Raw genomic sequence first — 14,901 nt, forward strand, 5'->3', positions numbered from 1 at the left:
CTTCTTACAAAGCTAATGTATTAATGTATCTTCTCTAACACATACGGTGTCCTGTCATTATTCCAATGCTTTGTGCTGTAATAGCAACCACTTTGTTACATACAGCTTTAGTCGTGAAGATATATTAACCAAACGAAAGATGAAAGATGTTCAACTTTTACTTGATTTCACAGCCTGTTTTCTTGTTGTTGCCTCAGCACAATGAGGTGAAGTAGTTTATCAAGAAATTGCTTTCATATGGCTTCAATAAATGCATTATGATGAGATTTCAAGCATCATTAAAAAAGAGCTGACGCTGTGTTCTAAAAAATGCAAGATATTTCAAGTGGGAGAACTCTCACAGTATGGCAGCACTGCGGTTGAGACTCTGGTCTATTGTACTTGATTACTGTAGTTAGTAGAGTGATTACAGTATTACTGTACTCCAAACTGTACTCCAACTAATGAGGTAGGTCGTACTGTAATTAGTAAGGCAGTTAATAATGCATTCACTGAAGTTCATACCGTAATCTCAGTCATGTTGTTGTGCCACATGTCTACTTCAGTGTGACAGGCGCATAACGCACTTGATCGATTTGATTGGTCTACAAACTGTCTCTGCGCAAGAAACAATTATCAAACCTGTCCAGCTGCACTTCACATTAAGATTTAAAGAGGCTGAATTGGATTAGAAACTAATGCATTACCTCTGTGTGTTGTGTATCAGGCACGCGAACCTGTCCACCCGTCCGAAGGGTTTGCCCTCGTTGGTTCGCAGTGGCATTCCCGAGCCACTCAGAGCAGAAGTCTGGCAGCTGCTGGCCGGTTGCCACGACAACCACGACCTGCTTGAGCACTACCGCATCCTCATCACCAAGGTACACACACACACACACACACACACACACACACACACACACACACACACACACACACACACACACACACACACACACACACACACACACACACACACACACACACACACACACACACACACTGATTTATAGAGGGACTAATGCTCATAATATGTATACTTTAGTTAAAAAAAAATCAAAACACGTCAACGTTGCAAAGATTACAAATTCTTATTATATTCTGATCTGAGGGCTGGCATGCTAAGCGGTTACCGCTATATGTATTCATGTATCTACAAGAGAGTCAAGAGTTTCTTTTACTTCACAGGTTCATGTGTGTAGTTCTCTCTCTCTCTTCCTGCGCTGTATTAATTACTCAAGGTGAACTTGTGAAACCGTAGTCTCACAGGTTCTAGAGAGGGGACTCTGATCTTTCAGCTCATCAGTTTTCCTTGTTTTCCTCCGAAGTTATGAATATTTAGCAAACAATCTGTTGAAAGTATTACATCTTTCTCTTGGAAACTTGCAGAACAAGAAATCCTTTATTTCATCAGTTCCATCAGCTGTTTCCTCAATCAAAAACTTGTTGAAATAATTAGCCATGTAATGGACAATTGCGTAATTTGAATCAGAAGTTAACAATCCTTTGGTTGGGTTTTGGTGGAAACCAGGTAAGAGACTTTCATGGTTTTGATGTCATTTAACCATCACATTTATTTTTAAAAGTAACATTAATATGTCATCCAACATGTGTAGCACAAACCCCTACATTTTGTTCCCAATATGTTATTTGCCACTAGTGATTAGGAGGTCATAGCAGTGTGAGAAAAAGTTTTTAGAGAGTACTTGTCCATGGACAAGTGAGTTTGGCAATTTACTTGTCCGAATACATTTTTCACTTGTCCAGAATGGAAAATATGGCAACACACATGCTGCAACCTGCCTGTGAGACAGAGTCCAACCACACATGTCCAACACTATAGGCCTAATAATAATAATACATTATTTTCATAGCCTATAGGCGTACGCTTTTCTACAACTTAAAGAAGCTTGCACGCTTACACATGTCCTGCAATACACATGCTGCAGCTGCCCAGCTGCTCATTGTTTGTAAAAGTAAATAAATAGTATGTTCATTTCAATAATGTACTTTCTATACCCTGCTTCATAAACAATACTGACATCCCTGTGCTCCTCCGAGTCTGGGGGTCCGGGGATGTGAGGAAAACGCGAGGACACAGACAGGGAGGCTGTTTCACTTCATAAAGGAAATGGCGGTCAATATTAACAACACAGGAGCTAAAACCCTTAATAATCTTCATTACGTGTTAAAGAAAGAACATAAGAAAGTTTGACAAAGATGAGGCTGTTAAACGGGCAGCGGATCCGCTGTGTGTAGAAAGAGAGAGAGAGAGAGAGAGACGCTGAGCTGCAGCGATCAGCTGATCCGGAGCATAGAGAGAGAGAGAGAGAGCTGCGGTCCGCGGGGTTCGGCCTCGCGTCCTGTCCTCACAACTCTTATTAATCCCGGGACCTGACAATTGTTATTTGTTCCTACTCGGAACCGAGTTTTGCTTCCCAACCCTGCCACTGTGCTACACGTCCCGCCACGCCATGCCCCTGTCTCAGTACGGAAAGCGGCGAGATGCATTTCCTTAGGAATTGACAAGCAGAACCGAAACTAACATTTCTAAACGAACAATGTCGGACACGGACAATTTGCGAATGAGTTCTGCCTTTTGTAAACTTAATTTGTCAATAATTTGTCAATAAATGAGGGCGAAAAACGTCACTTGTCCACCGGACAAGTCAATTACAATATCTACTTGTCCGTTATTGTAAATAACACGTCCCGGATGGTGGGACGTGTGCTTTTTCGCACACTGCTGATCGTAAACGTTAAAGCCTCAATGGCCAGAGGTGCAAATATATTACATTAACATAAACACTTAATTACATTTGGGTAGCAAGTTTTTAGACACTTATGTTCTTTGATTTGACATATATTCCAGCAAATTGGTAAATTGAGTTCCACTGTAGGATAGGAACAAAGACTATAGCTGTATGTATTTGTCCTATGGAGGCATCTGGAGTTGATAACACAAGGGACTGCGTGAGTATGATAACCATTCCAATCCATCATTTTGTCATCCAGTGAAACTTGCTTGATATTTTTGACCATTTGTTTTAAATATATCAATGTCTTGGTCATCTGATTGCAGAGGTGGGACCAAGTCATTGTTTTGCAAGTCCGAGTCAAGTCTCAAGTCTTTGCGCTCAAGTCCGAGTCAAGTCTCAAGTCTTTGCGCTCGAGTCCAAGTCAAGTCTCAAGTCAGGATGGGCAAGTTCAAGTCAAGTCCAAGTCAAAACAAAACGAGTCTTAAACAAGTCATTATATGCTTGTCAACAAATGTAATGACATCGATCAACAGAATAATACTTAATAATCAAACTGCTCTTTATTTGTCACATTAATGTAATAATCAATTTCCTCTCTGCTGGTAAAGTAACGTGTTTTTTTCTAATTTAAGAGGGTAGTAGAAGTAAGGTAAGGCTACCGTGACGGTTTGATTCAGAAGGAGTTTAATAAATAAGATCCCTGATGTTGAGGTGACCAGAATGTTTATTTCCACTGTGTACAACATGCTATAAAGGGACCCACAATCTATCTTTATGCAAGGGACAATGTGCAGCGAGACGGTCTTTATGGGGGAAAGAACACCCAAATCTAGATCCCTCTGCAGGTGGTACTTTAAGTATATTTTGATGCTAATACTTTTGTACTTTTACTTGTAACATTTTGAATGCAGGACTTTTTATTGTAACCGAGTATTCCTACACTCTGGTACTTTTACTCAAGTACAAGATCTGAACTTCTCCCTGTTCTGACAATAAATCCTCAGTAGTTACCAAAAAACCCTGCTCTGAAGGTTATTTTCATTTTACAAATCCTGCACTCAGCTTTTCCAATATCATTGAAATGCAGCCAGATGCTGCTTCTCTTTTCGGTTTTCGCTCATTTCTTGACTTTTTCCGACGCGCTTGCATTTAAATCCGTCTCCCCATCGCTCTGTGTAGCTGGCCTGTACCATTACACCTGCTGTCTTTGGAGCGTCTGCCCCCCACCCTTCTTTCACATAATGGTATGATCCTAGTGAGTCTGCTCTCCTAGCGGCATCTCGCGATCGGCGTGTGTTGGAGACCTCTGAATTAAATGATCAAGTCACCTCAAGTCAGAAGGCTCAAGGTCAAGTCCCAAGTCATTGGTGTCCAAGTCGAGTCACAAGTGTTTTGTGATTTTGTCAAGTCGAGTCCAAAGTCATCAAATTGGTGACTCGAGTCTGACTCGAGTCCAAGTCATGTGACTCGAGTCTGACTCGAGTCCAAGTCATGTGACTCGAGTCCACACCTCTGTCTGATTGTATCTTTCAATAGCTCTTTGAGCTAGAGCTGGCCTTCCTGTCCAGGTTTTCAACAGTAAATCGTAGTAAAAGGAACTTTCCAAATGTGATCGAGCAGTTGTGAAAGCAGGTGTGTGACCCATCTTTGGATTTCTATAGAGAGATTTGTAAACCAGTAGGTAGAGTGACAAAGGCCAGACAGCAGCAGCAGCAGCAGGAGGAGGAGGAGGAGGAGGAGGAGGAGGAGGAGGAGGAGGAGGAGGAGGAGGAGGAAGACGATGAGGAGGTGATATAAACACTCAAAGCAGACAGAAAACCTTGCTTTTATGGATAATGCAATAGTCTTTCTCTTTGCCGCAGAGAAGCGGGTGAACCTGCCTCGATCAATAAGTAGAAAGTGAGAGGGGAGGTGGGGGGTAGATGGAAAGAAAATGAAAATGGAGAGGGAGGAATGTGGACCCATAAATATGAGGTTGTAGGCACTGAGGGGGGAATGTGAGGAAAGGAATGTGTGTAAATGTTGAGAGAGCTGGTGGATTCCTCGCTTTCCTCACATATTTGTTGTTGCCTTGCACCTAATGTGTAAATCTCTCCCTTTTGTCTTTCACGATCTTTCAGTTTCCAATTATCCATGAAATTGGGACGTTTTAATCTTTTGTTCTTTATGTCCCATTTCTCTACATTGCTCTCTCTGTCTCTTTCCTATAGTATCTAGTTGTCTGATGAGCCTCTCTATCACCTTACATAAGACCAGGTTTCTGAAGTTTGGCTCATTTATTCTCATTCCACTGGCTGGGCTTGGGCCATGCCCACATCCTCTGTCTTGCTGGAGTTGTGATGGTATTGATAGGCGGGTGGCCGGGCTATTAATAGCTGCGCCAAATGAATAGAACTAGGGGAAGATGGAGGAGGGAGGGAAACAGGGAAGAGAGGCAAATGACAGCAAAGTGCGCAGGGGATGTAGAGCCTATTAATGTCTGTTGTCTGGCCTCAGTGACAACGTTAATGCTGATTGAATTTTAAATAATTGGACCGCCGTCTTTATTGAAGGGTATCGTCATCGTAAATCAGCACTGTTCAGGCGTTGGGTTCGGATGGGCTGTAAACCATCTGTGGTTTCTAGTCCTAAACTTACATCACGAAACAGATTTCAATTTTTTATTTTACCTGGTATTTGAACTGATATTTATTGTGATGAGGAAGCGTAGATTAAAAAAAATTAAACGAATGTTCACACGAAAAAAAAGCTACATCATGAAGTTTCTATAAACTGAAAGGTGTGAGTTTGTGACCGTTTGTGTTTCATTTTGTACATAAAACATGCAATTTTTCCCCTTGCTTCTCGCTTTCTGATTATAAGTCTCTTAAAAAAGGCATCGGTTTTTTTTTTATGAAACTGTCACACACCCTGAATAAAATGTCCTTCAGCAATCTATATTTCGTCCTCAGGAATTAATCCTTCACTTATTCTCCTATAAAATATACTATAGCAGGCCTATGTTAGTAAAATGGAGATGGTGGTGGTGGCGGCAGATGGTCAGTTTGATAAAATCTTTAATACAATTGCAGGCCTTAAACACACCCTGTGTACACATAACTTTCACACTGAGTTATTAAATAAACATCATAAAAATACATTATAAAATGATACTTACCCCCAAGAAGGGTCACTTTTGGCCCAGTGGCCCGCCAATCTGGCAGTACATTGGCAAATCGACCTACTCATAAAACAGGTTGAAAGCTTCCAAAGGGATCCTGTCACCTTTGAGTGGTCTGTTCCCAAGGTAAGAAACACTGGGTTAGACTAACTCACTGAGCATTTAGCAGCATGTGGCCTTCGGCTGGCTAGCTTGATATCATATATTGCAAATGTCATGTTCAGTGTTGTACAGCTCTCATTTACAGTCTTCACACACGGAGTCACAAATACACACTCTGTCACACACACACACGCCATGGCCTTAGGGCATCTGAGACATTTACAAATAACTTATTTCTCGGCTGGCGCAGCAATGTGTGTGTAGTTAGGGTCAGGAGGTGACATTTAAACAACCTTTTCCTCCCCCCAGAGCCGAACAAGCCCAAGGTGTGCCTCGCTTGCAGCTAAAAAGAAATTGCCCAGTTAGCTATTTCCAGACCTTCCTTTGCAAACAACAATCTCACAGCACAGCCAGTGTGTTTACAGAGGTCTGTCTCTCCACAGGTGCAATGCCTGTCATAGAACAACGGTTTCACCACAGCACACTCTAAGGAGCCTTATAATTCCTACTTAAATCATTTTGTTGTTGTTACTTATTAACAGTTTCAGAAGCATCTACTGCTACTTACAGTTTCGTGCCAACACCGTCGCTTTGTTTGGTCCTGTGGCTGTACAAAAGACAAACACCTTGTCCCTCTTATTGGTTATTTGGACACATTGTGAATCCTGACTTCCTTGGTCCAGACCTTTTAACCCACCTATCCACCGAGTTGACTCACTCGTGTGGGAACACTTAGACACTGCTATTGAGGCTATTCTAAATCAATTACATATCAAATCGAATCAAGTTTTATTTATATAGCACATTTTTAAAATGATTTTTGGTCGAGCCAAACTGCTGTATATACAATAAAAATACTTTACAATAAAGACACTTTACAACAAATACAACAGCACAGTTTGTACAGAATATCAGTATGAGAAAACGACACCCTCTGTCCTTAGACCCTCACATCGTACAAGGAAATACTTCCAGAAAAAAATCCACAGTTTAAAGGGGAAAATGGGAGAAACCTCAGGGAGAGCAACAGAGGAGGGATCCCTGTCCCAGGACGAACAGACGTGCAATAGATGCCGTGTGTAAATGCATTTTACAGTGTAGGTAGACCAAATGTTTGGAAAATGTATGTGTCTATAATAAGAAGATGAATCCACGAGGATGTCAACAATCCTTTGGGAGCCATCAGGGAAGTAGTATGATGAGAGTCAGGCAGGACCGCAGAGACTGGTTCAGCCACGACTCGAAGTCCAGGACTCAAATCCAGAACTCAGGATAGAGGATCCAGGACACACGACCACAGCAAACAGGATTAGCCTCGACTCAGGATCCCGGCGTAGATATAGACACAAAAAAGAAAATGTGGGGGAGGCTGGGTTAATCGGAACATGAGAGTACGGACAGACAGGAGGAAGCAAGGCGTCCCCCGACAGTCCGAGCCTATAGCAGCTAAACTAACGTGTCTACGTACATGCACTCCCTTAGGATAGGTTGAGGGACTAGGGGTAGCAAGTAAGAAGTAAGGAACAGAAGTGGAGAGGCACAACGTAGCTACGTACATGCACTCCCTTTGGATAGGTTGAGGGAAAAGGGTAAGCAGTAAGAAACAGAGGTGGAGAGGCACATGCAGGGAACAAGGTCCCCACTGCAACCTTAATTGGAATAGGTGAGAGGTAAGGAGGTACGCTGTGAATACGGTCCACACTCCCCGGCCGGTATAGGCCTCTCTGCAACCTGTTACTCTCTAATAGAACCTCGAGAGGTCAGAGAGGGGAAAGGTTTTGGATAAAGAGAAAATAGAATGAATATATTACAGAGGTAGATTTAGAAGAATGAGAAGTAGTAATAACCTTAGTTTTAAATATAAGATCCAAGCTTTTAGGATTTAAGTGAAAGCACAAGAACCAAAATGTAGGTGAAGAGGCACAGCGTGTCCACGTCATATCATTATGTTCCACTCTTGAAAACTCCACAAACCTGTATTCTGGCATCAGTGTCTACTTAACACATAATGTATCTGGGCAGAAATGTGGTTCTTATTTGATTGATTACGCAAAATCAGATTGAATCCCGGTACTATGACGTGAAATGTATGATTTATGAAGTTCCAGAAATACCCAAGTTAATACTTTACAAAGAATGCAAAGAAATCAAAGAGCAAATTAGTATAGGGCTGTGAGGTGCTTTACTTTTTGATGTTGGATCATATTGAGGCCATGTGTCAGTTGAGCAATGACATTGAACGTCGGTGTACAATCAAAGGTTGCATCAGCCAGGCTGGAATAACATGACACCCACTCCCGATAACCCACATACAGATAAATGGAGTAATGTACATAAGATAGGCTGCCATGGTAACTGTGAGGGTCTATGAACTTCTCTGTGCTTGTTGTCGCCATGACAATTCTGTTTCTCCTTTTGTCTTTTAACATGTGCCTTAGTTCATTAAGTACTTGATATTTGAATAATTGCAAACCGGGTAGGTGGCCTTCTGCTTACATCATGAATACACACTCTCAGATTTGACCTTATTCTTTTCATCAACGTTCTAGCAACCACAGTATGTGTACACATATAATGTATACTTACATTTAGCATAAAGAAAGGAGAGCTTTTCTGAGGTCTTCCAACATTGCTATTTAAGAGATGCAAGGTTTTCACTCTCAGCTGAAAATACAGTTCGCATGCATGCACAGATACACATCATGCACATACATAAGCATAGTTCTACTAGCTTGTGACCTGCCACTAGTTTGACTTCTTCCATCATTCATTCATGGATGAAAAAAAAAACCCTTGGGGGTCTTAAGTCTTGTCAATCAAAGCCTCCCTCACAAAAACACACACATACTTTTCGTCTGCTTTATAGTCTCTGTAGGGACCGGCTGCACTGTATGGCCACAAAACAGCCAAGCAACACCACTTCTATTCTCCCCTCCTTACAATATACTGCAGGGCTATTCCCAGAACCCTTTCTAACCCGGCTCTGTGTGCCATCAGAATACAGCACTCCAGCTCCCATTTATATACCCGCAGGAGGGAAGGACCCATGCTTCAGGAAAATCTATATCTTGAAAAGAAAATCCAAATATTGGATCTCATTCTCCCAGTTGTGATTCATGTGAACAAATTATCAAGCGAAAAGTACTTTTTAAGATGGAGTTTATTAGCCATTTGGAGTATTTATGGAAGGCGTGAAAGCTTTTAATTGAATGTAGAATTTCATGTGTAGATGGAAATTAGCAAGTAATGACACATTTGTGATCATTTTATAATGTTGTTTATTGTAGTTGTAACTGTGCTACCATACAGCAGGGATTGCATGCACGGCGTGTGTGAATTAGCATAGCCTCCTGGCCCCGCTGACACTGATATGACAGCTCGGATTAAGGAGATCCAGCCTACAGCGTCTTCTCTGGTCACAACACTTGCTTGTCTGGAAGGATCGACTGTAGCCTCACAGCTCGAGTAGTGCTCTGCTTCTTTCTCTTCCTCACTGCAGGTTCACACTAGCTTGTGTTTTCTCATTCAATAAATGCACAAAACCTTTAGGATTGCCATCATACACAATGTTGTCAATCTGTTGAGTATTAGAAGGCTTTGAAAACAAAGGCTATAAAAGTAATAGGATTTATTTGAATTTTAGGCAAAAACTAGCTCAAGGTAGATAAAAGAAATGTATTTATTTTGGGTTACACCAACAGTTAAAGGCATATTCCTACTGTTTACCATCAGCCTTAGAACTAAGAGATGTAACATCCTGAACTACTGTACATGGTGTAAAGACAATAAGTGGAACAGAGTAATGTCTCAACCGGAGTTGTCAGATGTGTCTTTATTGCCATGTTTGGTGAGGTGAGTTGAAGATGATAGACGGTGATTTAAGTAGGCATCCTGTCAATCTTTGACCTTCAGCTCGTCTTTACTATTTAACTGCTGTATGCGCAGTATACAAGGTGACATAGTGCTGGAGGTCACTATGTATATACATTTTTTCTGTTAAGAGTGTTCAACATAAATTGTTATAATTTAAAGGAATATTATAGCTGTTAATAGTTTTTCCGCATGCTGTGAGCTAGCTCCTATCTTTACATTTGACATTTTCCACTTCCCACTGTGTCTGCTTCATACATCTTCTCTCTTACATTAACTGTCAACAGAATGTTCCTTCCCAACCATCACTGCCTTAAACAATAATCTGCTCTTTTATTTTCATTTATATTACAAATGTTTAGCTGCCCTACCTGACTGACTTTAATATGATGTTCACAATAGAGATAATTACAGGCATTGACACTCCAACATGTGAAAGATCCAGGAGAGGTAGAAAGTCTGAAACAGTAAATAGTGAGATCTTTAATTAAAACATGATCTATTTTACTGGATACATTTTTTCTTTCGTGTGTCAATCTTTGACAACTTAATGTCTGATGCAGGTTTTATGTGTGTACAAGTAACACACATTGGGACATGTAGCAATCGCCCCAATGTAAGGAAAGCATAATGTAATTCATCATTATCTCATATTTCATATTCACCTGACTAGGTCTGGCAATACTGGCTATTTCTTGGTCAACATTATGACACAGGCCGAGGCTGACAACTGTTAAGGTTTACATCGCCGCCACATTCTGTAAATTGACTTTTTTATATGTATCTTAAAGCGTATTTTTAGGCCTTGGATTGATGCTTTCATGTGTTAGAGTCTCTAGAAAGGGACTCTAGAAGGGTGCTGCATATATAAACTTTACTCACTGACTCGCTTGTCCTTTTAAGAAGATTTTAAACCCCCTACCTCGTTACTTTCTGTACTGTGTGTCGATAGCACCTAATGTAGTAAATCCCTTTTTATGCCAATGCTTTGCTGTTGACTGGAATCAGCTGGAGCCCAGGGGTGAAGGAGGGTGGGATGCTGAGAAGCAGTGAAAGGTGAATCAACCTCCACCTTTGTTTCCAAGTGGCCCTGCTGGCTTTGTTTTGGAGCAGAATGAATTATTAACGATGGCCTTCTGGTCGTGTTTTTCATCAGTGTCCACCTCCAAAGAGCACTCTACTGAGTGATCCCCATTCACTGACTCCTTCCATAGTGACAGCACAACTGTCTACATTCACTTTTTTGTTGTCTTTACTTTGTGTAGTTATTTTTACTTTTCTTTTCTTCCTGACCTCTCTTTTGTTTTTCCATGACACCATTTATTTTGAATGAACAGATTTACCAACAGAGGTGCTGAACAATATGCGGTCTCCATCACAAGTTGAACCTCTAATTGTTATCTCATAAACATTTGTTAACAGACAATACTCATCCAGCTAAAACCTGTAACAGCTGACACATGATATGTTCTCCCAGTTGTACAGTTTCACTAGCTCACTTTAAACTACATTTGGTGTTGATGCTGATATAACTTCCATGTTATAACAGTGTTACAACAGAGTTCGCTCAACAGTGATTTTGATTATGTGTGTATATATATATATGCCATTATTTGTATAATAATTATATTAACATGATCAGTGTAATAATACTTATGTTTGTTGATGTTATCCAATGATTTTTTTTAATTCCTCATCTACTAATTATCGTGAGTATCATGGGTATTGCTAGGTTACCCTAAAATGCAGATGTGTTTATTAACCAGGGACAGGGGACATTATTCAACATTTCAGCTTCCACCTGAATGTAATTAAGGCAGAGTAAGATGAGCTAATTTTCATCTGTAGTCCCTGGGCGTTTTTATTGGATTGAAGGCTCTGTGATAAACAGTTCTCTTAAAGTATTGGATTGGCTGCATGCCACATTTTCCTGTGTAATCTTCTGACATTGCATTACATCTTCCTCAAGGACACTCAGTCAGTTCTAGGTTTAGCCATTGTCTGTGAATGTCTCTCCTGTTGTTTTTTTAGATAACACATTTGGTTTTGCTCTAATGGTTCGGTGTAGATTTGCGCTTTTCAATTATTTAGTTTTGTCCAATTGACACAAAGGTGAATAACAATTGCTTGGCAGAAAGTCTATATTTTGCCGTTCGAATTTAGCTCTTTTAGCTAGCTTCTTTTCCAAATAATCAAATTACCACACTCTGGGAGAGGAAATGTGTTTTCCAAAGTGGCCATTTTCCATTCATCTTTCGAAAAACCACTTCGTGTTGCTTTTCTTTTTCTTTTCTTGTAAAATATGATGATAAACAACAATGTGAGAAAAGTTGCGCTGAAGTTTATTTTTTCCTGCCAAGCCACAAAGCGTGACCGTTTCTTTCCATCCTCCCTTCTGCTGAGCCAATTTGCTGTCACTTGATCCTCCTTATCATCTGCCGTCCAGAGGATGCTCCCAACTGGCCCAAATGCTGGGCAACTGTAACCAAGGGGCAGGTATAGCTGTGCCTAGCTGTTTGTTAAATAAAGGATACATGAAGTATCCAAAATAACCTGGTATCTGGCTAAATAGGGGAGAGGACTCATTTGACTAGGATTAGATGTCCAAGATGTTCCATTGGATTATTGAGATCGAGGGTCATCCGGTATTCATGAACATAATAGTGAGGCTGATGACCAGTGACACTTTCTTCCCCCAAAGAAAGATGTCATGAAAAGTGCATGTTCCCCAGTATCAGTGATATTGTATCTATAATTATTTTTGAAATACTGTCGGTTGTTTTAAAGTATATTATAAAAAAAGGTATATCTTTTTGTAAAAAAAAAAAAAATGTTTTACTTATTGGGGCTATAGTTAGATCTATGGAAAATGGAGATTATGTGGAAGAAGTGGGACAGAAATAGGAATGGAAAGAAAAGAGGGTGTGTGTGGGGGGCTTTAGTTAATAGAAAACAGAGACTGAGAGATAAGTAATATGTAAATAGGGAATGTATCCAAATGTACCTCTGGGAGAAAGCCAGTGTGAGAGACAGAATAATGTGGCAGGGCGCCTCAGGTGCAGCTGGGATGGGAGGAGGCGGGGCAATGAGCGAAAAGCTCAGGGAGAGAAAGCGAGAAAGAGGGAGGCTTCATGTGTGTGTGTTTTTGAGTATGTGTGTGGAAAGAGAGAGAGGCTGAGTGTGCAAGCTAGAGAGATTGTGTGGAGAGGGAGGGAGGGAGGGAAGTGTAAGCCAGTCACAGCATCTCTCCTTCTCACTGCACCAGGGCTGAGGGACTCTTCGTCCCCTCGCTTCCCTCGCTGCAGATTTAACTCATTTTCATCAGCGCCCTCATCTTTTTTTTTCTTGCTTTTTACTTGCTGCTTTTGACAGATGCATTGCATTCATCTCTATCTGTATGCCAGCATCCGAGGATTCATTTATTAAAATCGTGGGTTGTCCTGATTAATGGAAACAAAAAGGGGACGTTTGCAGAGGACAGTGCTTGAAACTGGGACTCCGAATGGGACTTGGTATTTTCTTTGTGCTGCTAGAGTGGATTCCCTTTTGTTGCACTACCCGTGTTTTGTTCAGGGCGACAGACATACTGAGAGAGGAGTTGTAGGATCCCATACCTCTACAACCAAACAGAGCACATACATTAAGGACAAAAGCAAGTTAGAAAATATATGGTTACATGATGCAGCCGAAGAGATGGTGTTGCCTGCAAATGCATACAAATATCACAACAAAAATGCAAGTTACACTTCATGGGATAAATAGGTGGATTGCCTATTGATCCTCACACCCCCCTCTGCAAGTGTCTGCCACAGGATTGCTGAGGAGTCGAAGTGAGAGGAGCTCTGAGCTATTCAGCTGGCCTCTCGTTGCTCCAGGAGAGTCCTTCCACCTGCCTGCATGGGAGTATTACATTCAACACTTTCATCTGCCACTGGACTTTTTTGTTTGTTTTTCATTCGTGACTTGCAGTCCAGAACACTGAGAGGCAAGTTTGCACATTTGGATTTAAACTTTAAATCACTTTAATAGCCAAACTCATCCAGACATTTTAAAGCGCTTGGTTTTGCCCTCATTCTGCCTAGGGATGCCTTGTATACACATTTTCCCCCCACCGCTGTGTGTGCAGAGAGAGCTGTGACATTATCTCCTGCGGAGATCCCCATGTTGTTCTAGCCTGTGTCTGTGTTTTGATTCAGACAAAAGCTGGGCATGCATGGGCTCCAGACACTGACCAGAGGACCACCAAAATAAGGGGAAGCCTACTGTTACATTGTAAACACATCAGCACCAATGGCACAGAGGAAGTTTGGATCGAATTGAAGAGCTGATTTGCAGAGATGGATGTTATATTCTTTTCCAAACTTTGGTATAGACAAAGAGAGACTCCTAAGAAACTTTTTTTCTCTTAGCAATGGTTGCCCAAAAACTCTATTTTTAAAGGTTTCTGTAAATGTCATCTGATCTCCTGGAGTGAAATAGGAGCCAAATGCTTCTAACGTATTTGATCTCCTGTGACGATGTGTTAAGAGCTGACAGCATTGTGCTTTGCTTCATGCTTTAACCTCGTCGAATGTTGTCCTCCCCCTCATCTTCTGCGCTCTCTGCCCTTGTGTGGACAGCTTATGCCCTCAGCCTCCCGGTGGCAACCCTCATTAGGATCAGGAGCTGAGGCCACAGACTGGCAGGCAAAGCAGCGGGGAAACTCGCCTTTGGGATAGATGCTGGTCACAACACTTTCCTGCTACACTGGTTTACTAAAGGAATACAGTTTTTTTTCTTCTCTCTCTACTCCCGACTGTTAACCACCCACTACTTTCACTAACCATGAGTGATTGGAAAAGGAGAGCTAAACGGGTTGTCCTACCCTCCCAGAGGCAGTATTGATTTTCCTCCATTCAGTGTTCATTTGATTGAGACCCAGCTATGTGAGAGGAAGGTGAAAAGGAGAGTGAGTGTGTTACAGAGAGTATTGAGCTCTTGTTAACTGAAGAAGGCTGCAGACACCCGGTGTAGATCGGGGTGGGGGGGGGGGCG

At 41.4% G+C, this 14,901-nt stretch overlaps 1 protein-coding gene across 2 annotated transcripts in view; it reads left to right on the forward strand.

Annotated features, from left to right (window-relative positions):
- The window catches only part of LOC307031170 (rab GTPase-activating protein 1-like), a 29,303-nt gene extending 28,299 nt beyond the window's left edge, over positions 1-1,004 (forward strand). For both annotated transcript variants that reach the window (XM_079668027.1, XM_079668028.1), the window contains exon 13: positions 707-1,004. In XM_079668027.1, coding sequence (XP_079524153.1) covers positions 707-989 — 283 coding nt within the window. In that variant the 3' untranslated portion in view covers positions 990-1,004. The remainder of the gene's footprint in view (positions 1-706) is intronic.
- The last annotated feature ends 13,897 nt before the right edge of the window (positions 1,005-14,901 follow it).

Source organism: Notothenia rossii, assembly GCF_949606895.1.
Source record: "Notothenia rossii genome assembly, chromosome: 1".
Taxonomy (NCBI): Eukaryota; Metazoa; Chordata; class Actinopteri; order Perciformes; family Nototheniidae; genus Notothenia; species Notothenia rossii.